The sequence below is a fragment of the Tiliqua scincoides genome, chromosome 14, assembly GCF_035046505.1.
Source record: "Tiliqua scincoides isolate rTilSci1 chromosome 14, rTilSci1.hap2, whole genome shotgun sequence".
In the NCBI taxonomy this organism is placed as follows: domain Eukaryota; kingdom Metazoa; phylum Chordata; class Lepidosauria; order Squamata; family Scincidae; genus Tiliqua; species Tiliqua scincoides.
Window position 1 is genome coordinate 12,418,817 of NC_089834.1, and position 27,062 is coordinate 12,445,878.

Genomic DNA, 27,062 nt, shown 5'->3' on the forward strand with positions numbered 1-27,062 from the left:
TTTTCAGTCTCTTTCTTGCTTTGCCAGAGATTAGCGCTTGGCGTGACAAGGCCACGCGCCAGCTTAATCGCCTCGCCTTTGCGGTTCTGTCCTATTTCTGCTGGTAGCTTTAGCAGGGTCCTGCTTGGGGCTGCATGCCAGAGCCTCAGTGCAATTCTGGGGTGTTTGGGTCTGCTTATTCTACAGCCAGAGGGCTTTTCTGCTCCAAAGCTACTGCCTGTCTCTCCTTTGCATGTTCTCACTGGCTGGGCTTACTCTGAGCCAGGACTTGGAAAGACTTGGCTGTGCCACCATTTATTCTGGAGATGTTGGAAGGGGTGTCTTCTGAGCATGTGCAAAGCACCTACTGCTGGCTCACATGCACCAGGGATTAGGGGGCAATGAGGGCATCGCTTCCTGCAGTCATATGACTCTGTCTCTCTCCTTGTAACAATGTGGTTGTGAATTTGGTTGTGTTTTCACATTTAGCTCCTTTCTACCCCCCACCCCCTCATGCTGTGGTTTTCTTTAATTGAGAAGTGATGTACATAAATAAAAATAAATTCAAGTGGGTGCTGGGGGATGAAAAGCATCCCTGATCTCCAGTCAACCAGTGGCCACAATCCAGCACATTGAGTCATGCTTCCTTCCCCTAGATTTCAACAGCCTTTTTAAGTGTGCCCCGCACTCCAGCTGCAAATATCTCTCCTGTATTTGGGGTTCTGTCATTTGTTGTGTTTACTGTACCACGGTCAGTGTGCAGGGTCCTTCAGAGGTCAAGAGGACAGGTCCCCTGACTGTCCCAAGAGGCTGAGAAAATGACATGAGTTTGCATTGTGGCATACGGCAGGTATTTGCAGCTGGCCAGTTTCAAGCTGTTGTCCTACACTTGGAAACCCTGTCCAGCTCCTACCTGCGGAGCTGCCCGCCGCGAAGGCTCAGATATAGTCAAAATCACAGCTGCTGAGCTGTGGAACCAGCTTGGAGAAGAGCTGATCTCTGCCGCTGCCTGAATATTCAGTGCGAGGCCAGGTGAAACACAGACTCCCACCCTGAACTTTCTTGGGGAGGGGGCAGGAGAAGGCTCATTCCTGAAAACCTGTTGCACAAGATTCATTGCTGCCCTCCAGGCTCCCTTCAGCCAGGCTCTGCAAGCAGAAACCTCGCACCAAGGCACTCTGTGGGACGGCTAAATCTATGCAGCCGCCAAAGATTAAAATAGTTTGACCTCATGCACACAGACGTTTGTCCAAGCCACTGCAGCAGAAACGTTCTTAAACCAAAGTTTATGTTTTTATTTAGAAGTTACCAAGTGTTCAAAAACCAAGAAGAATTTCCCAAAGTGGTTGCTTCTTGGCCATTTCTTCAGAGATCTGTCTGAAATGTAGCCGGAATGGGGCACTCTACATGCTACATGCTAAGCAGCTGGCACTTTGGACACACTGGTCTGGATTTGAGCCTTCGGGCCCTTCAAGGCTTGTCATGGCGGAGTGATAGGCAACCCCCCCTTGCAGAAGTTGCAGCAATTAGTGTTTTTGGTGAGTGAATTAGCGCCTGTTCAAAGGAGCAGCAAGATAACAGGGCTAGGGGCTGCACTGTCCTGTTTACCACCATCACTAAAGTGCTGCTCTGGCAGCAAATGGGAAAAAAAAAATCTCCTGCATCAGCTGATGACTGGAAGAAAAGCCCTGCCTGAGCAGGCAGGAGGGGCCCACCAGACCCACAAGCTCTTCTCTTGCCCTGTTGCTCGTCCGCAGCTGGTGTCTGGAGGCAGCCCGTGGCTGATCCCGGAGGCAGCGCAGGGCCAGATCCAGCCTAGTGCCCACAGATTGGCAGCTGGCCCTCCAGATTCTGTTGGGCTGCTTTGACGTGCCCCCTCGGTGGAGGGCCTTGGACTTGAATCCACCAGCAGTCAGCCGCGTCAGGTAGGCCCAACAGGCGCAGAGACGATTTGCAGAGCTTTGCCCCTGAGGCTGGGCGAAAGGCGCGTTGGTCTCGGTAGGAGATGGTGGCTTCTGCTGCAGGGCAAGGGGTGGGCAGGTCTTGGGCAGGTTCCTGCTCTGGTGGGCCAAGGTTGGCCTCCTAGAGGCAGAAGGGCCTCCTGTGCTGTCCCTGAGATCAGTAGGTGTGACTCATCCACACACACACACAGGCGGGGGCTTTTCCTAGCCATGGGTCCTGTGTGGGGCTTTCCGGAGCTGGGATTGCTTAGGAGGGCATGTGGGGCATGTCCACATGCCCTCAGACTTGGGCTGCTTTTCTCGGACTTGGCAGTGTGAATCCAAGCTGTCCCCCAAGAAGTGGTTGTTGAGGTCTAAGCAGATGTGCATAGGCAGTGGTGGGGGGCCCGGGGTGGAATGGCACAGACCACTCCTCGATTCTGGCTCCCCCACCTTCCGCTGCCGTCCGGCCTCCTCTCTGGCCCCAGCCTAGCCAGGCCTCGCTGCATTCCTGGGGGATTAACTCCCTGCCTTTTGCTCTCTGTAAGCAGGGAGGGGGCAGGGAGAGGCGACTCTGGCAGTGCGCAGCAGGGGCCTGCCTCGGAAGGGCAGTGGGGCTGCGCAAAAGGCAACACCATGGTTGCGACTGGGGGCTTCTTGTATGGAGCACCTTACTACAGGGGTCTGATCTGCACCCAGCTGGGCTCCAGGCCCAGTTCAAGGGGGCAGGAACCGCCTTGCAGACCCCACACAGCTTGGGGCCAGGAGGGCCGAAGAGCCTTCTGGTCCCTTTTGGCATCAGCGCTGCAGTTCAGCCAGCAGGTGCATGGAGCAGGGCCTCCTCTGCAGCTGCCCCTCCAGGAAGCCTGGGTGCCCTCGTCCCTGGTGCCCTTCTCCAAAGCAGCTGCACCCTTTTCTAGTGCCCCAGGCAGCTGTTTTATGGTGAGGGAGCCCTCCCTGAATGTTCTGCGTGATGCTCTGCCTGAGAAGTGACAGAGGGAGGCCCTGGAGGCGTGAGGCTGGGTCTGCTCGGTGTGGGCACCCAGGTGGAGTCGGCTCTTGTTCCCATAGCCCCCCAAGCGTGGCTGTGGCAGGCTTGCTCCCCACTTGTGGGGCAGGCCTACACCGCCAGCGTGGCACAGGGGTGAGGAGAAGCTGAGGCCAGGCGGGAGAGCCCAGTGCGCGTCTGGGCCAGCTCCCCCCTCGCCCTCCTCTGTTGGTGGTGGGGAGAGCAAGGGGGGCCGTGCCCCACAAGCCCGAAACGAATGCCAATCGTGCGCCCCAATGCCGCGGCCACGATCCGGCCCTGGCCACAGCACGAGCCCCCTTCCTTGCAGCTCGGGAGCCCCTTCTGCAGTGGGCGCGATCCTGGCATTCTTGGGGTGCTTTTCTGCCCCGCTGACCGTGGCTCTGCTGGGGGGGGGGGAGGCTGGTCCTGCACCGGGGGGGACGACGCTCCACAGCCCAGGCGTCCTGCGCCCCCCCCCCCGCGAGCCGGCTGGGCGCGGAGGAGGGGCTGCCTGTCCCGGGCCCTCCTCCACGCGTGGGGGCGGCGCCGGGGGGACGGGCTGGCCTGCCGGCCGCCGGGGAGCAGGCTGGAGGCGGCCGGGCTTCCAGGCTGCAGCAGGTACGGGCGGAGAGTTGGCGGGGCGTCTCCGGGGAGGGGAGGGGAGGAGAGGGAGGTCCCCCTGCTCGGCTGGGCTGCACTCTCTGCATGCTCAGAGGCACTGCTGCTGGCAAGGGAAGCCCCCGGACACTGGCGCGGCATCGGCGCCCCGGGGCTGGGGGCCTTGGAAGGGCGTCGGACGGGTGGGGGGATCCCGCCGACCACGCTGCCGGCCGGAGCCTGTGCTGGGCTGCAGCCCGGGGACTCTCAGCCCCATCCTAGGCATGTCTACGCAGAAGCAAGTCCCACTACAGTCCATGGGGCTTACTCCCATTGTAGCCTCAGGCCGCCTTCCTATCCACACTTTTCTGGGAGTAAACCCATTGACTAGAATGGGACTAACTTCTGGGTAGACATGCCTAGGATTGGGCTGGGGAGGGGATCGGAGGGACTGAGGGCCCGATCCTGGCCCACCTTCCAGCGCTGATGCAGCCCTGCCAATGGGGCACCGCCTGTCCCCTGAGCAGCTGCATTGGTGCTGGGAAGTGGGCCGGGATCGGGCCCCAAGTGACCCAAGAGAGAAGGTTCTAGGGTTAAAAATTAACACCTGGCTGGCCCCAGGCAGAGGATCCCCTCCCCCCCCCACCTGCAAGGAGTCAGATGCCACATTTCAGCTCTTGGCCCTCCAATACACAGCAGCCCCCCCCCCCCAGGAGCAGCTCCGCTTTGCTCCCACCGCCTGGAATGGCTCCCTGCAAAACTTAGTGCTCTGCCCCCCTCTAGCTACGCCACTGGCCCTACTGCTTTGGGAGGTGTCATGAGCCAGAGGGACGCCCTGCCCACCTCTCAGGGACCTCCCAAGTGTGGGTGGGAATCCTTGTGTCCTGGCTGTCACTGAGTCTGTCTGCGTGCTCTCACCTTTGCAGGTGGACCGCCATCTCCCACAAGTGGCTGCAGTGCGATTTAGGGAGCCTGGACCCTTCTGTTCCCTGGCACTTGTGTCTGGAGGACCTTTGATCCAGCAGTGCAGAGGAGTTAGCGGGAGGCTGGCCTGGCTGGTCGAGGAGTTGGCCTCATCCGTGAGGCACTTGGGGAAACTGAGGCCAAGCTGGCAATAGGCTTGGAGGAAAAATCTTGGTGGCATCTCCACCCGTTCTGAGGATGGACTTCAGGCCCTCAGGTGAGCCCAAGCGGCCTTCCTTGTGTCACGGCTGGGAGGACAGAGGAGTGCTGAGGTTTGGGGGGGGGCACCCAAGATTAAGTGCTGCCAGTCGAGTGTGCTTGTTGTGGAGCCTGGAGTGGGGTCAGGCGCATAGTTTGCATGCCAGAAGCCTCTGAGCTGGTCCAGGATCCTTACCTGTGGAATCCCAAGAAGCAGAGTGCAGGGGGAGCTGCATTCGAGTGTTCCTGCTCCTTCTTCAGTGACTTGACACACATGGACACTTCGGAGACTGGGCACAGCACGGCTCATTCACCACACAGTTCTCTCCTGTGCCAGGCTGCTGAACCTTTTGGCCTCTGATGTAGGTGTTGCCTTGGCATCCCTGGCAGAGCCTGTCTCTAATAGCCGGCTCCCGTTTCGCCGGGGGAGGCCCACCTTGTTTCCCTTGGTCTTCCAATTGCTGTCTCGGTCTGGAGAACAGAGGACACCTCTGTGTGGAGTCCTGGCTGGGCTTCAGGCTGTCCGTTGCCCCGTGAGCAGCTCTACTCCCCAGACCTGTGAAATTCTGCAAACTCCTTAAGAAAACAGGATGGCCAGTGGGGGGGGGGAGGCACTAAAGACACAGCCAAAAGCGAGTCAGTTGGCCACACGTCATCTCACCCGGCTGGCCCTTTTGCCTATAGGCTTCTGTCTGGGATGCTGCACTGATTGCAGGTCCTACCCCCCACTGACCAGACCCATGGGCGCATTGGTTGCTTCACCACGACGCTGCTTGCTGCCCTGTCCCGCCACTTACCTCACCAGTGGGATGAAAGAGGCTGGTGAGCTCAGCCTGGCTAGGACGGGGGAGTGAACACCCAGGCTCTGTGGGGCAGACATCACATCAGATCAGCTCAGCGGGTGAGTTCGGGAGTCGTCCCCCCCCCCCCAGAATGCATTGGTGACCTCTGTCAATCCACTGTTCTCACTGCTTCCCATCTACAACTTGGGGATAGCACAACCAGCCCATCTTGCAGGTTTGTTGTGAAGACTGTACAGATGGCATGCAAGCACATAACTTCTGGGCAGCTTCAGAATTATGAGCTGGGGCCCCGTCAGCCTGGAAACACGGGGAGTTTGGGCTTTGGCTGTGAAATGAATTTATCTGTGCTAGAAAAACGCAAGTTCCTTGCGAGGCAGAGGCTGACTGAGGAATGGTGGAGAGTCGTGGGGTGTCTGTGTTCTGGAAGTGAAAGTCCAAGCGTGTGCTCCGTAGAAAAGACACTTGAACAGGGTGCTCCTTTTCCATTTTTTATTTCCTCCCATATGTTTAATGGCAGTGTGACAGGCAGGGATTCAACTGGTGCAGCTTCTTCATTGGTGTAGCTCCATGCCAGGAAGAATGCCCTGCCTGTTGAATTTCTGCCTGCCGTGGAACTCATAAAGCAGGCTTGAAAACGGTCACTCGCCTTTGGAAAGCAATAAAAATAGCCTCCCGGTGAAGGAGTATGGTTTGCTTTTCTTAAACTGGTGGAGGTCGGTTTGGAGTTGAGATGACCTATCTGGATGTATTTGGAATTTGATGGAAGCTGAGAGTTTCAGGCTTGTTGGAGGCACTCCAGCAGAGGTCTTAGCACCAGTGTTGCCTGATGGGCTGGCGTGAGTTTTCTGAGCTTGGTCCTGACTGTTGACAAGAGAGCATAAGCCCTCTGGGCAGAGTCTGTGGAACAGGGACTCCCCAGCCCACAGATTGTGCCACTGTCGCTTCTGATCAGGTGACTGAGGGCTACACACCACAACACTTGCTCTGCTCTTTGTTGTAGCGCTTCTGGGACTCCGCACGCGGCTTTGGGCCCTGCGAGAGGGCGCTTCCTCTGTGCTGTTCTCACCCGTGTGCCTCCTACAACTTCTGGAGCAAGACTTGTGCCTTTCCCTTTCACAGGCCAGGTCCCGGCTTGCGATCACATACTGTGTTTGCCACATACATAGTGATTTACAGGGTAACTTCAGCAAAAGACGAACTTTTAGAAAGGATAATAGGTCTCTGCATCAAGGAGTCTTGACCGAGAGACTGCCATGAACTAGGGATGAGCCTGACCCAATGCATTTGTCAAATGGAGATGCCAGACTTTGTTTCCTTGTTTAAGGTGTTTGTTGAGGGTTTGCAGCACAATTTTCCAGTTGTGGGTCTGAGAGTTCTGCCCTGCCCTGCTTTTTAGCTGGTAGGGGGCTTTTGTACCTGCTGCAGTTCTAACTGAGCACAGGCCGCAGGAACACAGAGTAACGTGGCCACGGAAGCTCTGCTGTTTGCAACTGAGCCTCCACCCCGTGTTCCTGCAAAAAGCCGGCAAGAAACAGAGACAGATTGGAGGCGACTCCCTCCATCTGTGCTCAGCAGGGCAGACCCCCCCCCCTGACTGGGAGCAGTGAGGACCACATCAGAGGCAGACCAGTGGAGCCCTGTGGTCTGTACTGGCAGCGGATGCCTGCAGAGGGCCCAGCTCCATTTATTTGCAGCCTGGCACCGACCCAGCAGAGCTCCAGAAATTGCGGGGTTGAGCCACAGCAGAGGAAATCGCGCTCTGGGCTGCCTGGGAGGATTCTCTGCAGGCAGAATTGGCTGTCCCCAGCCTGGGGGAGAGTCAAGGTTTTGTAGGAAGCGAAAGAACTGATAAGGAAAGGGGGAAGTATTTGCAAGAGCTCCTGCCCCAGACGTGTCCCTCCACGCAACTTGTAACAACTGGGCTGGGAAGGAACTACTCATCTGCTGTCTTGGGAGAGAGGGGAGAGGCTGTGGAACCCTCAGCTCCTCAAAAACGTGGAATGTCTCTTTGCAGAGTGTCTGGCCCAACCTGGCTCCAGCCTTTGCTCTGTGCTCTGCCCCACAAAGCTCGGAAAGAGCCGTGGGAACTGTCTAAAGAAGACCCCTGCTGTAGCAGACTGACAGGGGTCCCTCTGACCCCATGGGGTCAGTTGGCAGAGCAGGGAGGCAGAGGGCCTCCTCCCTGGTTTGCAGCCGGTGTGGAGAGATGGACTGCCTCTGCGCACAGCCTGACAGGCCTCCCTTCCTCCTTCCCTGTGGTTGTGTCCGGTCCCTGCTGGAAGCCGTCTCAGCTTGTGGGGTTGTTGCCACATCTACAGCGTGGCCCTGTGGGAGGCAGTGCTGCTGGCTGCCCGGCCACAGCTTCCTCGGAGAAACTCTGCCAATGTGTTACAAGTAGCTGGTCCACAAGGAGTTCTTCTCGTCCTTCCAGGCTGCCTTTCAGCCTGAAAATACAAAAGACCCTCCTATGGTTCTTCGCTAGTGTGATGGGAAAGATGCTTCTCCACCAAGACCCGGCAGGGGAGCCAGTACTGGGGAGGCCTACCTGACTGCGGGGGGGGGGGGAGCTCTGTGTGTCCAGCCCCCTTTTGAGGCTCTTCTCTGCAGGCAGCGTGACTCATCCCAGAAGAGGCAGGGACAAGCCCGAGCAGGAACTTCCCACTACTCCGGGTCAGGGGACCGGTTCCTGATTCCCGTAACCTTTCCTGCCTCGCCAGGTTTCAAGTGCGGCTTCCTTGTTTTGCTGAAAGCCTTGACTGCTGCCCCCCCCACTGTTCCTTCTTGCCAACACCCTCAGGAGCTGGGACTGGGGCCTTGGGGCTGGGTCATTTTGGGAGGGTAGCTGGCAGGGCGTCACATCTCCGAGTAACAACGGGGGTGGCCAGAACACAAAGGGAACCCCCTCAGGGACCAATCTTCGGCCTCCCTCCCTGTCCTGCCTTTGTGTCTGAGCAGACAGGGGCTCCCTGGGGTGGTGACCCTGGGCGACCAGAACTGGCTGCTCCCCGGCAAAGTTTGAGATAGGCAGCCCCCCCCCACAACTCCACCAGGGCCTGCTTGTCTGGAGAACCTCCTGGTGGACCAGGGCACCGTTAATACGCCTGCTGTCTCCGTAGGAGGTTTTCCAATTGGGCCCCAAAGGACTGTGAGCTTGAGGTGGCGGGCAGGGCACAGAGTTTGGAGCCTGGTTTGCCCCGGGGGCTATTGGGTGTCAGTCTCCGTTCTCCCCCCCCCCCCGCCCCGAGTCCGCTTGTTCTGCTGCTTGTCTACAGCAGTGATGAGACTGCTTGGGCAGGGCAGAATGGCCTCCTCCTGTGCAGGCTGGAGAGCGCCACCTTCTTGCAGGCCCTCAACTAAACAACTCAGCTCCTGCTGTTGAATGAGCCGGGCGGCCTGGCTGCAGGGCATCCTGCCACCTCCGGCCCAGGCCTCTTCCAGTCAAGCCTGGCCAAACAGTGATGGGAAGGGAAATGACTGGTCATGTCAGGTGTGTCCGAGAGGCCCAGTGGACATCTCCTCCCGGAGGTTGTTGCCAGCAGGCCAGGGGGCAGCGGGGCCTGCAACAAGCCAGTCTCTGTGTGTATCCAGGCTGAGCTCACTGCCGCGTCCCTCCCTCGATTCCTGGGGTTGTGGTGGGCGCCTTCGTTGCATTGGGGAGTAAGAACAAGGCGCCTGTGATGCTTTTTTCAGTCGCAGTGAGAGAGAGAGAGAGAACTCCTCAAAGGTGCAGCTTCTCCTGCCGTTGTAGAGCTGTGAGGGGAGAAGCTGCACCTGCCTAAAGTTCTCTCCTGCAAAACGCTGGCGAGGCGGAAGGAAAGATCAGGGGTCTTTCCAGCCCCTCCTGGGTCAGGGATGGGGGTGCGGAAAGACCACAGTGCTGCTACCCACCCCACATGGCGCATTCCTTGCTCTGGCTTGGCCTGCTGCAGCTTCTCCTAATGACAGGCTCTTTGATTAGAGGCCCTGGAACCAGCCCTGTGGTCAGGCCGGGCCCACGCAGGGGCTTGCTGAACAAGGCCGTCGCCAAGTAGGACATGAGCAGGTTTCCCCAGCAATCACTGCTGCCCCGCCAGCTTCTCGCTTGCTGAGAGCCTGCGGGCGCGAACGAGAAAGAAGCCTCGTGCGCATGTGCAGAGCGTTCCCCCTTTGCCACCCTTGCCCCGACTGACTCTCCTTTCCGACACACAGACCACGTTCCTTTGGGGCTCAGCTGGGCCTCTCTCTCCATGGAGGGAACGGGGTTTTGGGTGGGGTTTTGGAAACGGGTGTTTCCAGGAGCAGTGAAAGCCAGGCTTGTTCCTGGCCCTGCAGCAACCACAGCTGGGTGTGAGGCAGGCCGGTCGCCAGGCTCCCCGTCCTCCTGAAAGGCGCTCTGTCAGGCAGCAGGGCGGGCAGGAGCTGCAGACCAGCCGGTGACACCAAAGGAAACCGTCTTGCTGCTCCCCCTCCCAGGCACTCTCCTGGACAGCACCGTCTGGGAGTTCTTGGCCCGAACCGCTCTACGCCTGGGAGACCGAGCGAGGCCAGTGCTCAGCCCACCTAACAGCAGAGGTGGGTGGTGTTTGGGGACGGGGGGGTCTGCGGTCCTGGGATGGCTGGCCACCTGCTCCACCTTCCAGACCCTTTCTGTGCCGTTGTGTTTCAAGCAAACCAGCCCAGTGCAGCAAGTCACTGGGGCTGGAGAGGTGAGGGGTGCCGGCTGAGACCGGCAGGCCGTGGTCCACACCTGTGGCTCAGTGAGCACTGAAGCCGCTCCTGACTTTCATTGTCTTGGCCACCGAGCGTGCAGGTTTAGGGTGGTGGACAAGCCTTTGGCGCTTTTGAAAATATTCCTTGAATGAAATGCTGTTCAGCTGTGGCAGCATTTTTTTAATAGTAGAGAAATAAAACTTGCCTTTTGCCTGCGACTGTTTTGGGTTGAGAGCCTCCCCACCCTTAGAACTTCAGCACAAACGATGCCAGGCTTTTGGGGCTGAACAGTTAACCCCACCCACGCAGTGGTGTGCCAGAACCTGCCCCCTAAGGTGGGGGGGCTCCCCTTGCCATTCTCCTTTCTACACCACCACATTTCTGGCCTATCTGGGACCAGCCAGTAAGGAGATTTAAAAATGGTGTTGAGGGGAGTCCCTGAGCATGTGCAGAGCCTCTCTCCTTAACCAGCCGGTCTCCACAATTAGCCCCCAGGCGCTTGGAGCCTTTCGGCCCCCTCAATCCCAGCACTTCTCTCTTGCCAATGAAACCCTCTGCTCGCTTCCTTTTTTCTCCGCCAGACTAGCTGCGACCCGCCACCGCTGCAATGGCGGACCCCGAGGAAACGCCTCACCCCAGCCCCGGGGAAGCCAGCGAGGGCCCCGGCGACGATGCCTCCCCCCAGAACGATGCCTTCCCGCTCTCATCGCTGGCCAACCTCTTTGAGAACGAGGACGGCTCCTCCCCGGCGGAGGCCCAGCGCAGCCTGCCGGGCGCAGGTGACGGCAAGCAGAACCTGAGGATGAAGTTCCAGGGGGCCTTTCGGAAGGGCGTCCCTAACCCCATGGACCTGCTGGAGTCCACCATCTACGAGTCGTCTGTTGTGCCAGGGCCCAAGAAGGCCCCCATGGACTCCCTCTTTGACTACGGCACCTACCGCCATCACCCGACCGACAACAAGCGCCGGCGCAAGAAGGTCCCAGAGTGAGTGTGGAGGCAGGGAGGAGAGGCTGTGAGGACCAGCAGCTCGGGGTGTCCCAGGCCCGTCCTGTCCTGGCAGACCAAGCGTCTGAAGACTCTTTTGGCCGTGTGAAAAACCCTTTCAGGGGATCTGACAAGAAGGGCTTTCGTCCCCTCCTGACGCTGAAAGTCCACTCTCTGTTGTGACTGGCAACGGAGCTCAACACAGTTTGCTTTCAGTATTGCTGCCGCCCGTACAATATGCTGGGGTGCGCTTGAGCATGTGAAGAGTGCCCTTCTGTTGCCTCCGACCTCCTGTGTCTGCTTCCTGGAGCAGAGGCTGTGATGTGCAAGTTCTGCTCTGTGAATCAGGCCTGGGCTCACCGTGACCGAAGGGTCATGGCCACCCGCTCCACTTAAGGAGAAGGCCTCGTACTGGCGTGCTGGGCTGGTGCCAGACTCTTTCACCCTCACGCCCCTTCAAAAGAGCTCCTTGTCTTGTCATCCTGTCCTGGCCCTTGACTCAGAGGCTGGCTGGCTGGGCTCCTGGGGGTTGGGAGAAGGAGGTGTGTGCACAGGAATGAATGGGCTGCTTGAGGAATGTTCCCAGTTGTGGCGGGAAGTTCTGATGGGCGCAAAACCCTCCACTTCCATGTGGGGGATCAGACCCCTCCCAACCCAGGACGCAGACTGAGCAGGCTTGGTCCTCTTGTCCCAGGTGGTCTCTGGAGCTTCTCAGCCATGTTTTTCTTCTCCCCAGTAAGAAGCGGCCCAGCACGAAGGGTCCTGCCCCCAACCCGCCCCCCATTCTCAAGGTGTTCAACCGGCCCATCCTCTTTGATATTGTCTCCCGGGGCTCCACCAGCGACCTGGACGGGCTCCTCCCTTTCCTTCTGACCCACAAGAAGCGCCTGACAGATGAGGAGTTTCGAGGTGGGTGATGGGAGTGCTTGTGTCCCCAGATGGTGCCGGAACTCAGGGTCCTGCCTCAGAACAAGGGGGTGCCAGTGGAGGAGGGCTGCCCTGGGCAGAGGGGTGTGTGTCTCGCTGCCCTCCTCTTCTACTGGGCTCTGACCTCCCCTCTCCTGCCCCACAGAGCCCTCCACTGGAAAGACCTGCCTCCCTAAGGCTCTGCTGAACCTCAGCAATGGCAGGAACGACACCATCCCACTCTTGCTGGACATTGCCGAGAAGACGGGCAACATGCGCGAGTTCATCAACTCGCCCTTCCGGGACGTCTACTATAGAGGTAGGAGGAAGGCTTTGGCTGGCTGGGGGCTCACCTGGTTCCAAGGCAAAGTGGACTGGGGCTGGGGCAAAGTGGATCGCCTACTCCCGTATAATCCGGCCCATCCTCTTAGGTCATCAGAGAAGACCTTTTTGCAAGTGCCGCCGCCTAGGGAGGTACGTGGGGCGGCGGCAAGAAACAGGGCCTTCTCAGTAGTGGCACCAACGCTATGGAACTCCCTTCCCCTTGACTTAAGAATGGCTCCCTCTCTTGAGACTTTTCGGCGAGGCCTGAAGACCCTTCTGTTTAAACAGGCCTTCTGAGTTCTCAGCCTTTTTAACATCTTTTAATATTTTTTACAGGCCTGATTCTTTTATGATTTGCTGCTGCTCTATGCTCTTTTTACCTGACTATTTTTTATCTGACTGCTGTTTTTATGATATGTGTTGTTTTTATGATACATATTGTTTTTTTATTTGTTTTAAATTATGTTTTTAATCTGTTTTAACCAGTTGTAAGCCGCCCTGAGTCCCTTCGGGGAGAAAGGCGGGGTAAAATTATTATTATTGCACATATATACACATACATATATGTGTGTGTGTGTGTGTGTGTGTGTATAAGTACATATGTGTGAGTGTATATATACACCCACAAGGGACCAGTCCCAAAGAAACATGCTGGGGCAGAGAGCCTGGCAGCCGCTGGGCATGGTGGAGACGTGAGAGGGTGGCTGGGGCAGAGTGTCACGGCTGGTGTGGCCTCTGTGCCCCTGCAGGCCAGACTGCGCTACACATTGCCATTGAGAGACGCTGCAAGCACTACGTGGAGCTGCTGGTGGAGAAGGGGGCCGACGTCCATGCCCAAGCACGGGGCCGCTTCTTCCAGCCCAAGGACGAGGGCGGCTACTTCTACTTCGGTGAGTGCAGGTCGTACGCCGGTGGTCACAGCCCTCCCAGCTGTGCAGTCACAATGAGTGTCACAACCTGTGGAGCACCTTTAATTTCGCTGCATCTCAAAAAAGACATAGTGGAAATGGAAAAGGTGCAAAAGAGAGCGACTGAGATGATTATGGGGCTGGGGCACCTTCCTTATGAGGAAAGGCTACGGCGTTTGGGCCTCTTCAGCCTAGAAAAGAGACGCCTGAGGGGGGACATAATTGAGACATACAAAATTATGCAGGGGATGGAGAGTGGATAGGGAGATGCTCTTTACACTCTCACATAACACCAGAACCAGGGGACATCCACTAAAATTGAGTGTTGGGCGGGTTAGGACAGACAAAAGAAAATATTTCTTTACTCAGCGTGTGGTCGGTCTGTGGAACTCTTTGCCACAGGATGTGGTGATGGCGACTGGCCTGGACGCCTTTAAAAGGGGATTGGACAAGTTTCTGGAGGAAAAATCCCTTACGGGGTACAAATCATGATGCGTATGCGCAATCTCCTGATTTTAGAAATGGGCTATGTCAGAAGGCCAGATGCAGGGGAGGGCACCAGGATGAGGTCTCTTGTTACCAGGTGTGCTCCCTGGGGCATTTGGTGGGTTGCTGTGAGATGCAGGAAGCTGGACTAGATGGGCCTGTGGCCTGATCCAGTGGGGCTGTTCTTATGTTCTTATCCCTGGTCCTTCCTTCCCTCCCTCCCCTGTCCAGGTGAGCTGCCCCTCTCTCTGGCAGCCTGCACCAACCAACCACACATCGTCCACTACCTGACAGAGAATGCGCACAAGCAGGCTGACCTGCGGCGCCAGGACTCCCGCGGCAACACAGTGCTCCACGCCCTGGTGGCCATCGCCGACAACACCCGTGAGAACACCAAGTTTGTCACCAAGATGTACGACCTGCTACTCATCAAGTGTGCCAAGCTCTTCCCCAGCACCAACCTGGAAGCCCTGCTCAACAATGATGGCCTCTCGCCCCTCATGATGGCTGCCAAGACGGGCAAGATTGGGGTGAGAACTGGCTCCTGGGAGCAGGGGGGCAAGGCAGGTTGTGGTTCAGAGAAACAGCAGCTGCCCCTTGGGGTGGGGCTTGCTCCGTGGTGTGCCTGGTGGCTCCCAGTCCAACACTGACCCAAGGGAGAAATGGGGAAGGGAGAGGAAGCATCTCATAGGAGTCTCTGCAGGGATTTCCAGCCTGTGGCTCCGGGCACTGACACCTCCCTGAAGCTTGGAGGAGGGATGCTGGTGACAGAGGAGATGTAGTGGGAGGACTGCAGGTCTCAAACTACAAGGACCCAGGTTCAGATTCTTGATCAGGCTGACCTTGGACCTGCCTTCCGGAGTGGTTGTGATAACAAGAGGGGGACTCAGTTGGCTGCCCTGAGCTCCTGGAGCAGGGCAGTGAAAAGGAAGGGTGGATAAGAAAAACTGATAGAAGGTCTCCACCTGGTGGTCACTGGTGGATCCCAGCAGCTGTCTTCCTTGTCTGGTGCACTGGCCAAGGTCTTTTGGGGCGGGTCTGCTGCAGGCCCATAGCCAGGATTCTAGAGGTGGGGGGGGGCGACTATTTTTTCAAGGGGGGCAATAATGTCGGGTATCTCTACTGGTGGCCAAAATGAAAGGATAAGTCTGGAGAAACATCAAAGACCCCAAATTTCAGGAAGAGAAAATAATGTGGGTTTTTTTTTTAGAGAGAGCCATTAGCTGTCAAGCCAGGTGACAATAATTTGCATAGAATAAATGCATCTCTGCATGCATGGAAAATGTATTGCCTACATAGAAACAATATGCAACATATCCTTCCATTTACACACCAGTGCAATACACAGGCCTGCAACCCTGCAAAAGTAAAACATAGCACTGTGATGCAGGTAGTATCTACTTGTATTGAAAGTGCCTATTTAACACCTATATAGCACCTATCTAGCACCTTTCTAGCACCCATATAGCACCTATATAACACCTATATAGGTGCTATAGAGGTATTAAACGGGCTAGATAGGCGCTATATAGGCGTTGTATAGGTGCTATATGGGTGCTAGAAAGGTGCAGATACACCTAGAAAGTTAGACAACTTTTGGCTGGTCTCGAATATGCCGTTTCTGGGCAAGGTGACTGAGCGGGTGGTGTCATCCCAGCTTCAGAGGGTACTGGAGGAAACGGATTATCTGGACCCATTCCAATCTGGCTTCACGCCGGGGTTCGGGATGGAGACTGCCTTGGTCGCCTTGGTGGATGACCTTCGCCGGGGAATGGACAGGGGGAGTGCGTCCCTGTTGGTCCTGCTGGACCTCCCAGCGGCCTTCGACACCATCGACCATGGTGTCCTTCTGGGCCGGCTGGCCGAGTTGGGGCTTGGAGGCACTGTTTTGAAGTGGTTCCACTCCTTCCTGGCTGGTAGATCCCAGAAGGTGGTGCTGGGGGACACCTGTTCAGCACTCCGACCTCTTAGGTTTGGGGTGCCGCAGGGTTCCATCTTATCCCCCATGCTTTTTAACATCTACATGAAGCCGCTGGGAGAGGTCATCCTGGGGTTTGGAGCGGGTTGCCATCAGTATGCTGATGACACCCAGCTTTATCTCTCCTTTCCCCCTGATTCTGAGGAGGCGGTTGGGGTCCTGGATCGCTGTCTGGAGGCGGTTAGGGGCTGGATGTGGGCGAACAAGCTGAAATTAAATCCGGATAAGACAGAGGTGCTCCTGGTTCGGAAATCCACAGCTCGGGTGCTGGACTATCGTCCTGCTCTGAATGGGGTTGCACTCCCTCTGAAGGAGCAGGTCTGCAGCTTGGGGGTTCTCCTGGATCCACAGCTGCTCCTGGAGTCCCAGGTGGCAGCAGTGGCCAGGGGAGCCTTTGCTCAGCTTTGGCTGATTCGCCAGCTGCGACCGTACATGAGCTGCGCAGATCTGGCCACATTAACCCATGCCCTAGTGACATCTAGATTAGATTATTGCAATGCGCTCTACGTGGGGCTGCCTTTGAAGACAGTCCGGAAATTACAACTAGTACAGAACGCGGCTGCTCGTGTGGTTGCTGGGGCACGTCAGTTTGACTCTGTTGAGCCATTGCTCTGGCGGCTACACTGGCTGCCGGTTCTGTTCCGGGCCGAATTCAAGGTGCTAGTTTTGACTTTTAAAGCCCTTTACGGCTCGGGTCCGGGGTATTTGAGGGACCGCCTCCTTCCTTACAATCCTGCCCGGGCTCTTAGATCATCTGGGGGGGGCCCTTTTGACTGTGCTGCCACCAAGAGAGGTGAGAGGGGCGGCGGGCAGGAAGAGGGCCTTCTCGGTGGTGGCCCCTGAACTTTGGAATACCCTCCCCTTAGAATTGAGAACTGCTCCCTCTTTGCTAACATTTCGGCGTGGACTGAAGACGTTTTTATTTCAAAAAGCTTTTAATTGTTGACAGGCTGGCTGGCTTTCTTGCTTTTTATATGAGGATCCACGGGGTTTGTTGTTTAGCTTTTTAATTATTGCTAAATTGTTTTAATTATTGTTTTTAATGTTGTATTTTTAATTGTTGTAAGCCGCCTTGTGTGCCCTTTGGGCATAAAGACGGAATATAAATTAATAAAATAATAATAATAGATAGGTGCTAGAAAGGCTCTGTAGCTAAGTGCTAGACAGGCGCTAGATAGGTGTTAGATAGGCACTATATAGATGCTAGATAGATGTTGCATAGGCACTAGATAGGTGTTATATAGGTGTTAGATTGGCATTATATAGGTGCTATAAAGGCGCTAGGCACTAGATAGTTAGATAGGTGCTAAATAGGCATTAGATAGGTGTTAGATAGGTGCTATATAGGTGCTAGACATATTGCATAGGTGCTAGATAGGTGTTAGATAGGTGCAAGATTGGCATTAGACAGGTGATAGGTGCTATATAAGTGCTAGATAGATGTTGCATATGCACTAAATAGGCGCTATATAGGCGATAGGTGGTAGGTAGGTATTAGACAGGTGGTAGATAGGTGTTAGATAGATGCTGCATAGGCAATAGGTAGGTGCTACATGGGTGTTATATAGATATTAGGCGCTATATAGATGCAAGATAGATATTGCAGCTGCAGTAGATAGGCGTTATATAGGCATTTGGTGCTAGATAGGCACTAGATAGGTGCTAGGAAGATAGGCGCTATATAGGTGCTAGATGTTGCATGTGCACTAGATAGGTGTTATATAGGTGCTACATAGGCGCTAGATAGGCAGTAGGTAGGCGCTAGATAGGTGCTAGGTAGATGGTAGGTAGATGCTAGATAGGCGCTAGATAAATGGTAGATAGGTGTTAGGCGGTAGGTTGACGTTTGATAGGCGGTATATAGGTGCTAAGTAGGTGCTAGATAGGCGGTATGTAGGTGCTTAGGCGCTAGATAGGCGGTAAGTAGGCGCTAGATAGGCGGTGAGTAGGCGCTAGATAGGCGGTAAGTAGGCACTAAGTAGGTGCTAGATAGGCAGTAAGTAGGTGCTAGATAGGCAGTATGTAGGTGCTAAGTAGGCGCTAGATAGGTGCTAAGTAGGCGCTAGATAGGCAGTATGTAGGTGCTAAGTAGGTGCTAGATAGGCAGTAAGTAGGCGCTAGATAGGCGCTAAGTAGGCACTGAGTAGGCGCTAGATAGGTAGTATGTAGGTGCTAAGTAGGCGCTAGATAGGCAGTCAGTAGGTGCTAAGTAGGTGCTAGATAGGCGGTATGTGGGTGCTAAGTAGGCGCTAGGTAGGCGGTATGTGGGTGCTAAGTAGGCGCTAGGTAGGCGGTAAGTAGGCGCTAGCTAGGCGGTAAGTAGGTGCTAAGTAGGCGCTAGATAGGCTTTAGATAGGCGGTATGTAGGCGCTAGATAGGCGATAGGCGGTATGTAGGTGCTAAGTAGGCGCTAGATAGGCTTTAGATAGGCGGTATGTAGGCGCTAGATAGGCGATAGGTGGTATGTAGGTGCTAAGTAGGCGCTAGATAGGCAATAGATAGGTGGTATGTAGGTGCTAAATAGGCAGTAGGTAGGCGCTAGCTAGATGCTGCATATGTACTAGATAGATGCTAGATAGGCAGTAGGTAGGTGGTAGATAGGTACTAGATATGTGCTAGAATGATGTAGCTGATGCACTAGATGTTATATAGGTACTATATGTGTTATATAGGTGCTAGATAGGCAGTATGTAGGTGCTAAGTAGGCGCTAGATAGGCGGTATGCAGGAGCTTAGGCGCTAAGTAGGTGCTAGATAGGCGGTATGTAGGTGCTAAGTAGGCGCTAGATAGGCGGTATGTAGGTGCTAAGCAGGCGCTAGATAGGCGCTAAGTAGGTGCTGAGTAGGCGCTAGATAGGCAGTATGTAGATGCTAAGTAGGCACTAGATAGGCGGTAAGTAGGTGCTAAGTAGGCGCTAGATAGGCGGTAAGTAGGCGCTAGATAGGCAGTATGTAGGTGCTAAGTAGGCACTAGATAGGCGGAAAGTAGGCGCTAAGTACGCGCTAGATAGGCAGTAAGTAGGTGCTAAGTAGGTGCTAGATAAGCGGTAAGTAGGTGCTAAGTAGTTGCTAGATAGGCGGTATGCAGGTGCTTAGGCGCTAAGTAGGTGCTAGATAGGCAGTATGTAGGTGCTAAGTAGGCGCTAGATAGGCGGTATGTAGGTGCTAAGCAGGTGCTAGATAGGCGCCAAGTAGGTGCTGAGTAGGCGCTGGATAGGCAGTATGTAGGTGCTAAGTAGGCGCTAGATAGGCGGTAAGTAGGCACTAAGTAGGCGCTAGATACGGGGTAAGTAGGCGCTAAGTAGGCGCTAGATAGGCGGTAAGTAGGCGCTAGATAGGCGCTGAGTAGGCGCTGGATAGGCAGTATGTAGGTGCTAAGTAGGCGCTAGATAGGCAGTAAGTAGGTGCTAAGCAGGCGCTAGATAGGCGGTAAGTAGGTGCTAAGTTGACGCTAGATAGGCGGTAGATAGGCAGTATGTAGGTGCTAAGTAGGAGCTAGATAGGCGGTATGTAGGTGCTAAGTAGGCGCTAGATAGGCAGTCAGTAGGTGCTAAGTAGGCGCTAGATAGGTGGTAAGTAGGTGCTAGATAGGTGGTATGTAGGTGCTAAGTAGGCACTAGATAGGCAGTAAGTAGGCGCTAGATAGGCGCTGAGTTGGCGCTAGATTGGCAGTAAGTAGGCGCTAGATAGGCGGTAAGTAGGCGCTAAGTAGGTGCTAGATAGGTGGTAAGTAGGTGCTAAGTAGGTGCTAGATAGGCGGTATGTAGGTGCTTAGGCGCTAGATAGGTGGTATGGAGGTGCTAAGTAGGCGCTAGATAGGCGGTAGGTAGGTGATAAGTAGGCGCTAGATAGGCGGTATGTAGGTGCTAAGTAGGCGCTAGATAGGCAGTAAGTAGGCGCTAGATAGGTGCTAAGTAGGCACTGAGTAGGCGCTAGATAGGTAGTATGTAGGTGCTAAGTAAGCGCTAGATAGGCAGTCAGTAGGTGCTAAGTAGGTGCTAGATAGGCGGTATGTAGCTGCTAAGTAGGCAGTAAGTAGGCGCTAGATAGGCGCTAAGTAGGCGCTGAGTAGGTGCTAGATAGGCAGTATGTAGGTTCTAAGTAGGCGCTAGATAGGCGGTATGTAAGTGCTAAGTAGGCACAAGATAGGCGGTATGTAGGTGCTAAGTAGGTGCTAGATCGGCGTTAAGTAGGTGCTAAGTAGGCGCTAGATTGGCATTAAGTAGGTGCTAAGTAGGTGTTAGATAGGCAATATATTGGCGTTAAGTAGGTGCTAAGTAGGCGCTAGAAAGGCAATAGATAGGCGGTATGTAGGTGCTAATTAGGCGCTAGATAGGCAATAGATAGGTGGTATGTAGGTGCTAAATAGGCAGTAGGTAGGCGCTAGCTAGATGTTGCATATGCACTAGATAGATGCTAGATAGGCAGTAGGTAGGTGGTAGATAGGCACTAGATATGCGCTAGAATGATGTAGCAGATGCACTAGATGTTATATAGATACTATAAGTGTTATATAGGTGCTAGATAGGCAGTATGTAGGTGCTAAGTAGGTGCTAGATAGGCGGTATGTAGGTGCTAAGTAGGTGCTATATAGGCGGTAAGTAGGCGCTAGATAGGCACTAAGTAGGCGCTAGATAGGCAGTATGTAGGTGCTAAGTAGGTGCTAGATAGGTGGTATGTAAGTGCTAAGTAGGCACAACATAGGCGGTATGTAGGTGCTAAGTAGGTGCAAGATAGGGGGTAAGTAGGTGCTAAGTAGGTGCTAGATAGGCGGTATGTAGGTGCTAAGTAGGCGCTAGATAGGCGGTAAGTAGGCGCTAGATAGGCGGAGTAGGCGCTAGATAGGCGGTAAGTAGGTGCTAAGTAGGTGCTAGATAGGCAGTATGTAGGTTCTAAGTAGGCGCTAGGTAGGCAGTAAGTAGGCGCTAGATAGGCGCTAAGTAGGCGCTGAGTAGGCACTAGATAGGTAGTATGTAGGTGCTAAGTAGGCGATAGATAGGCAATCAGTAGGTGCTAGATAGGCGGTATGTAGGTGCTAAGTAGGTGCTAGATAGGCAGTAAGTAGGCACTAGATAGGCGCTAAGTAGCCACTGAGTAGGCGCTAGATAGGCAGTATGTAGGTGCTAAGTAGGCGCTAGATAGGTGCTAGGCAGTATGTAGGTGCTAGGTAGGCACTAGATAGGCGGTATGTAAGTGCTAAGTAGGCACAAGATAGGCGGTATGTAGGTGCTAAGTAGGCGGTAGATAGGTGGTAAGTAGGTGCTAAGTAGGCGCTAGATAGGCGGTATGTAGGTGCTAAGTAGGCGCTAGATAGGCGTTAGATAGGCGGTGTGTAGGTGCTAAGTAGGCGCTAGATAGGCGTTAGATAGGCGGTGTGTAGGTGCTAAGTAGGCGCTAGATAGGCAGTAAATAGGTGGTATATATGTACTAAGTAGGCAGTAGGTGTGTGCTAGGTAGGGGCTGGATAGGTGGTAGATAGGCATTAGCTAGATGCTGGATATGCACTAAATTGGTGCTGTATAGGTGGTTGGTAGGCTCTAGATAGGCGGTAGGTAGGTGCTAGATAGGCGGTATGTAGGTGCTAAGTAGGCGGTAGATAGGTGCTAGATAGGTGGTAGGTAGGCGCTAGGTAGGCACTAGAATAATGCATGTGCACTAGATAGGTGTTATATAGGTGCTATAGAGGCACTAGCTAGGCAGTAGGTAGGCGCTAGATAATGTTGCATATGCCCTAGATAGGTGTTATATAGGTGCTATATAGGCAGTTGGTAGGCAGTAGGTAGGTACTAGATAGGCACTAGGTAGGCGGTAGATATTTGCATATCTCTCTGGCTCCTCCCTTTGGGCTGTCCTCCAGTCTCTTCCCACCACATCTTGTCCTTGGGGCTGGTCCCCCGTGCTGCGGCCTTCCTGATGCCCTTGTCCTTCCCTCCCTGGCAGATCTTCCAGCACATCATCCGTCGGGAGATCAAGGACGAGGACGCCCGCCACCTCTCCCGCAAGTTCAAGGACTGGGCCTATGGCCCCGTCTACTCCTCCCTGTATGACCTTTCCTCCCTGGACACGTGTGGCGAGGAAGTGTCTGTGCTGGAGATCCTTGTTTACAACAGCAAGATTGAGGTGAGGGTTGGGGGGGAGGCCGTGGTGAGCAGGAGTGCCTCCTGCCAGTCAGGTGGACTCCTGCAGTATCCTTGTCCTGCTCCCCAGAACCGCCACGAGATGCTGGCTGTGGAGCCCATCAACGAACTGCTGCGGGACAAGTGGCGGAAATTTGGTGCAGTCTCCTTCTACATCAGCGTCGTCTCCTACCTCTGCGCAATGGTCATCTTCACCCTGGTGGCCTACTACCGCCCCCTGCAGGGCATCGTGAGTACTGCGGCTCTCGGCTCTTTTCTGCCAGCCAGACTTCCCATGGGGCGGCTTCACAGCGCTGTCTCTCTCCCCTCCAGCCCCCGCACCCCTACACCACCACCACGGACTACCTGCGCCTGGCTGGGGAGATCATCACGCTGTTCACGGGGGTCCTCTTCTTCTTCACCAACGTAAGTGGGGCTCTGCTTGCACTGGGTTCCCCCTTTGCACCTGGGCTGTCTGCTGCACAGAGGCTTCCCTTCCTCTCCCCAACAAGCAATAAACTGTCCTCCCTGCCCTTCACAGGCAGAGCTGCTTTGCCTCTGGAGACACTGCAAACCTGCAGCCTGGAAGTGCCCGTTCTGAGAGAAGCTTCCAGGGTTTGGACTCTGGCCTGGAGTCTCTTGCAGGGCTGCTTTGCCATCGTCCCAGCCTTGACTTTGCACTCCCTTCTCCTCCCCAGATCAAAGACCTGTTTATGAAGAAGTGTCCGGGCGTGAACTCCTTCTTCATAGACGGCTCCTTTCAGCTACTCTAGTGAGTAAAGGGGATCCCCGGGCAGCTCCTTGGTGGGTGCTGCAGAGTCAGACCCCCCACAGGCTTGAGGACTGGTTGGCAGGCATGGTGCAGCTGCAGCTTTTGTGGGCGGTTCCAGGCTGTTGGGTGGAAACTTGGATCACTCCAACCAGCCTGGTGCTCAGATCTTGCAGTATTGTCTAACGATATCTCCCGATCTAACGATCTATCTCCCGATCTCGTCTGATCTCGGAAGCTAAGCAGGGTCAGGCCTGGTTAGTACTTGGATGGGAGACCACCTGGGAATACCGGGTGCTGTAGGCTTATACCACAGTCTTTTGAGACTGAAGGTTGCCAACCAACCATTTCTCAGTGTGAGGTAGCAGAGCAGCTCTGCTTGGAAACTGTGCTGGGTGTGAGGGACCTTTTGGCTGCAGCCAACCCTGACAGCGCCCTGCTCTCTTGGCCTACCTGTTCTCCAGCTTCATCTACTCAGTCCTGGTGCTGGTAGCCGCAGCCTTGTACCTGGCAGGCATCGAAGCCTACCTGGCCGTCATGGTCTTTGCACTGGTGCTGGGCTGGATGAACGCGCTCTACTTCACCCGCGGCCTCAAGCTGACAGGGACCTACAGCATCATGATCCAGAAGGTGAGGGGGCCCAGGGAGAAAGGAGGCACCGCTGTGTCCCCAAACAGATAGCTAGTGGGGCCCACAACTTCCTTAAAGCCACTGTGACTGAGGTGGCAGACTTTCCCCAGAGAAAGCACTCTGCACATGCTTTTTTATTAGTGGTCAACATTGCTAGGCCCCAGGAGGCTGTGTAAGGTCGCACCTAGAAGTGATGGTGGGGGCCCAGCCTGGGGAGTGCAGGTGTGGTTTGTCTCGCTAGGCAGGGAGGCTCCCCCCCCCAGAAGCAGCTGCCTTTCCAAGTGGCTCCATGACTTCCCCGAACAAGGGCTCTGACTCGCCCTCCCTCTCCCCACTTTACAGATTCTCTTCAAAGATCTTTTCCGGTTCCTGCTTGTCTACGTGCTTTTCATGATTGGCTACGCCTCAGGTGAGACCAGTGGTGGGAGGGGGGCAGGCAGAGCCTTCCAGTTCGGCCGACCAAGATTCATGCAGCCCCTGCATTCCCTTAATTCTGTTCCCTGTGCAAATAATCGCAACAGCCTGTTTTCAAATATACATATTTTGAGGTTTTAAAAAAAAACATCCAGGCTATGAAATATTGAATCCAGCAGTTCCCGCATCATGTTATCGCTTCTGAACGATGATCAACAAGGCTTAAAATGAAGCCACACAGTGACAGAAACATTAAAACAGCTCCATCTGAGAAATTAAAACCTCTCCATCTGTGGGTCAGGACCCACTGGGTGGTCTCACAGCATCTAGCTCCGCCACCACTGAAAACGCAGAACTGAAAATGCAGGGCACAGAGCTGGTGGGCTCCCGGTGGGAGAGAGGCCTGGTTCTTTGCCCTGAGTAGGTGAGAAGGTGGGTCAGGACCCACTGGGTGGTCTCACAGCATCTAGCTCAGCTGCCACTGAAAATGCAGGGCACAGAGCCAGTGGGCTCCCGGTGGGAGAGGGGCCTGGTTCTTTGCCCTGAGTAGGTGAGAAGATGGGATGTTGGAAAGGGGGAGGGCTGTGTAGAGAAGGGCCGAAGTCTGCTTTGACTTCCAGGCTGGAATGTTTGGCTTCCAAGCTCTGCAAAGTTACCAGTAGGAGCACACTGCGTGACCCATGAGCGCAACGGGACCTCCGGCTGCTCCCAGCTGAGGCTTGAAGCCTAAACTGATGACATCACTTACCCATTAATGACACCCCTTCCGGCAGGTTCCCAACACATCCTAACTCTAAAACTGGGGTCCCAGCACTCCAGAGCAGATCCTGCTCCCTGTCAGTGTTGCCTCCAAAAAGGGGGGGGGGAGAGCCGTGACAGAGGGGCCATGACCCAACGTTAATTTTTAGAGTCCTAATTAGTTGCATTTTTGAAAGATAAACATCTTGCAGTGATAATGCGATGCAGGAACTTGCTGGGTTCCATATTTTAACCTCTTTCCGAAGACGTCTAAATCCAGTGGCCTGTCAGGAGAACGGCTGCTTGCAGTTTAGGAGGGTGAGGCCTTGAGGAAGGAAAAGGGCAGCCTTGCTCATTGTAGAGCTTCATGGTCCTGCCCCCCCATTCTGCTTTGCAGCTCTGGTCTCCCTGCTGAACCCCTGCCCCAGCACAGGGTCCTGCAGCGAGGACGGCTCCAACTGCACGGCCCCCGCCTACCCGTCCTGCCGCAACAGCGCCACTTTCAGCACGTTCCTCCTGGACCTCTTCAAGCTGACCATCGGCATGGGGGACCTGGAGATGATCGAGAACGCCAAGTACCCTGGGGTCTTCGTCATCCTCCTCGTCACCTACATCATCCTCACCTTCGTCCTCCTGCTGAACATGTTGATTGCCCTCATGGGAGAGACGGTGGGCCAGGTCTCCAAGAAGAGCAAGCAGATCTGGAAGCTGCAGGTGCGTGCAACACACACAACCGCCCTGCTAGGCAGACTTTGGGAAGGCTTTCTTCAGAGATGTCACGCGTGCGCCTGGGTGTTGACCTCTCCCTTGCCTCCTTCCCCGACAGTGGGCGACCACCATCCTGGACATCGAGAGGTCCTTCCCTGTCTTTGTGCGGAAAGCCTTCCGTTCAGGAGAGATGGTCACTGTTGGAAGGTCCTTGGATGGGACGCCTGACCGGCGGTGGTGCTTCAGGTAAGTCTGCACAGACTGTGCTGGTGGGGAAGGAGGGGCTGGCAAAAGCTGCGGTTTGGGGAGTAGGCCTGGAGCTAGTGACCTGCCGGAAATCAGGAAAGTGAAATTCTGGAGCCTGAATACAATTAAGCTCATTTTTAAAAAAATGAGCTTGTATAAACTGGCTGGTTCTGCAAGTCTCCCCCTCATTGGAGGAAGTGCCTCTTCTATCCTTAAGCTCGGGGCAGGTGAGTTTGGTTTTAAAGGAGTCTTTGAAGCTCCTGCACGACCCCTTCAAGGGGAAGAAGCAGCAGTTTCCCCTTTAATACAGGATGCGGCCATGTGAACGGTTGCCCTTCTGCTTCTCCAGGGGAACCCAAGTTTCCTCTCCACTGCCACTTCTCTGTTTCTTTCTTTGCAGGGTGGATGAGGTGAACTGGTCTCACTGGAACCAGAACCTGGGCATCATTAATGAGGATCCTGGCAAAAATGAGACCTACCAGTACTACGGTTTCTCCCACACAGTGGGCCGACTGCGAAGGGGTGAGTAGCCAGACCCACTCAAGATAAGAGGGCACACGTGCCCTGGGAGCTGACTCTGTGTGTGTGTGAGAGAGAGAGAGCGAGAGAGAGAGCGTTTGCGCACAAAGCAGGGAGCTGAGCCTTTACAGAGCCTTATGCTTGGCTACAACACATCGTGAGGATTAAAGTATATGTGGCAGGGGGGAAACTAAGCAGCAGATATGCAGGACTGGGTGGGGGGGGGCTGATTTTCCCTCTGTCTGAACAACCAGAATATTTTCTCCGCGTTGCTGTCTCTGAGTGCAGATCGCTGGTCAACGGTGGTGCCGCGGGTGGTGGAGCTGAACAAGAATTCCCACCCCGAGGAGGTGGTGGTCCCACTTGACAGCATGGACTCCTCTGCGGTGAATGAGCGCAAGCTGAGCTACCCCCAGAACTGGAGAAAGGAGGACTCCCATATCTAGGTGCTGGGAAGGACTGTTGCTGGGCCAGTCTCCAGCCTAGGAATGCTCAGTGCCTTACTGCAGCCAGGTCTCTCCTGCCCCCGGCCTCGGACAACAGTAGCCCTTGGATCAACTATGGATGGTGCTTCCTGTACTTCTTACACCTGGGAGGAGCTCTAACCTGCCCAAAGCCAACATGCAGGGGACAAGCAAGTTCCAGGCTTTCAAGTGGACCAGAACCTGCCTGTTTTCCAGCTTTCCTGCATAGCCTTTAGGGCTAGAAACTTGCTTTAAGAGCAAAACACTACAGTTCTCAGAATGCCAAATTCTGTACCAAAGCACAAATGTCCAGAAGCCATAAAAAAAACTTTGCCCTGCGAGAGTGGGATGCGAGGCCAGGATGTTGCCACAGTGGGTGCTGCCAAACCAAGAAGCTGCTCCCCTCTCCGCTCTCTCAGGCTTTGTCTTTTCAGAAAAGGGTGCTCCAAATTCTGAGTGCATTTATGGAGTGGTGTGCCAGGGACCGAGGGGCGTTAGAAGTCCATTCTGCCAAGGGTTGCGGCCTCTTATGACACACGGTTTTTATTTTGCACAAAAGGTTTTCTCCAAATCTATTTATTTAGTAATAAAAGCAAGCGCACCTCACCTGTCTCCTGTCCTGTCTTCAGCATGTGAGATCAGCTGCTTGAGGTCCTGTGGGGAATGCCTGGCTTGGGAGTGTTGCTCAGTTCATC

At 54.9% G+C, this 27,062-nt stretch overlaps 1 protein-coding gene across 1 annotated transcript; it reads left to right on the forward strand.

Moving 5' to 3' along the window:
* The first annotated feature begins 10,785 nt into the window (after nt 1-10,785).
* On the forward strand, nt 10,786-26,892 carry TRPV4 (transient receptor potential cation channel subfamily V member 4). Its single transcript, XM_066609541.1, has 15 exons — nt 10,786-11,162; nt 11,899-12,071; nt 12,235-12,387; nt 13,142-13,282; nt 14,018-14,316; nt 21,704-21,883; nt 21,971-22,129; nt 22,213-22,305; nt 22,578-22,651; nt 23,113-23,278; nt 23,621-23,687; nt 24,828-25,144; nt 25,257-25,384; nt 25,785-25,906; nt 26,192-26,892. Exons 1-15 carry the CDS (start codon nt 10,786-10,788, stop codon nt 26,347-26,349), a joined length of 2,607 nt encoding a protein of 868 aa, XP_066465638.1. The 3' UTR covers nt 26,350-26,892.
* The last annotated feature ends 170 nt before the right edge of the window (nt 26,893-27,062 follow it).

Coding starts and splice junctions, on each gene's coding strand:
- TRPV4 (XM_066609541.1), top strand. CDS start 10,786: ATGGCGGACCCCGAGGAAACGCCTCACCCCAGCCCCGGGGAAGCCAGC. Junction 13,283..14,017: donor GGGCGGCTACTTCTACTTCG/GTGAGTGCAGGT, acceptor TCCCCTGTCCAG/GTGAGCTGCCCCTCTCTCTG. Junction 25,385..25,784: donor GACCGGCGGTGGTGCTTCAG/GTAAGTCTGCAC, acceptor CTTTCTTTGCAG/GGTGGATGAGGTGAACTGGT.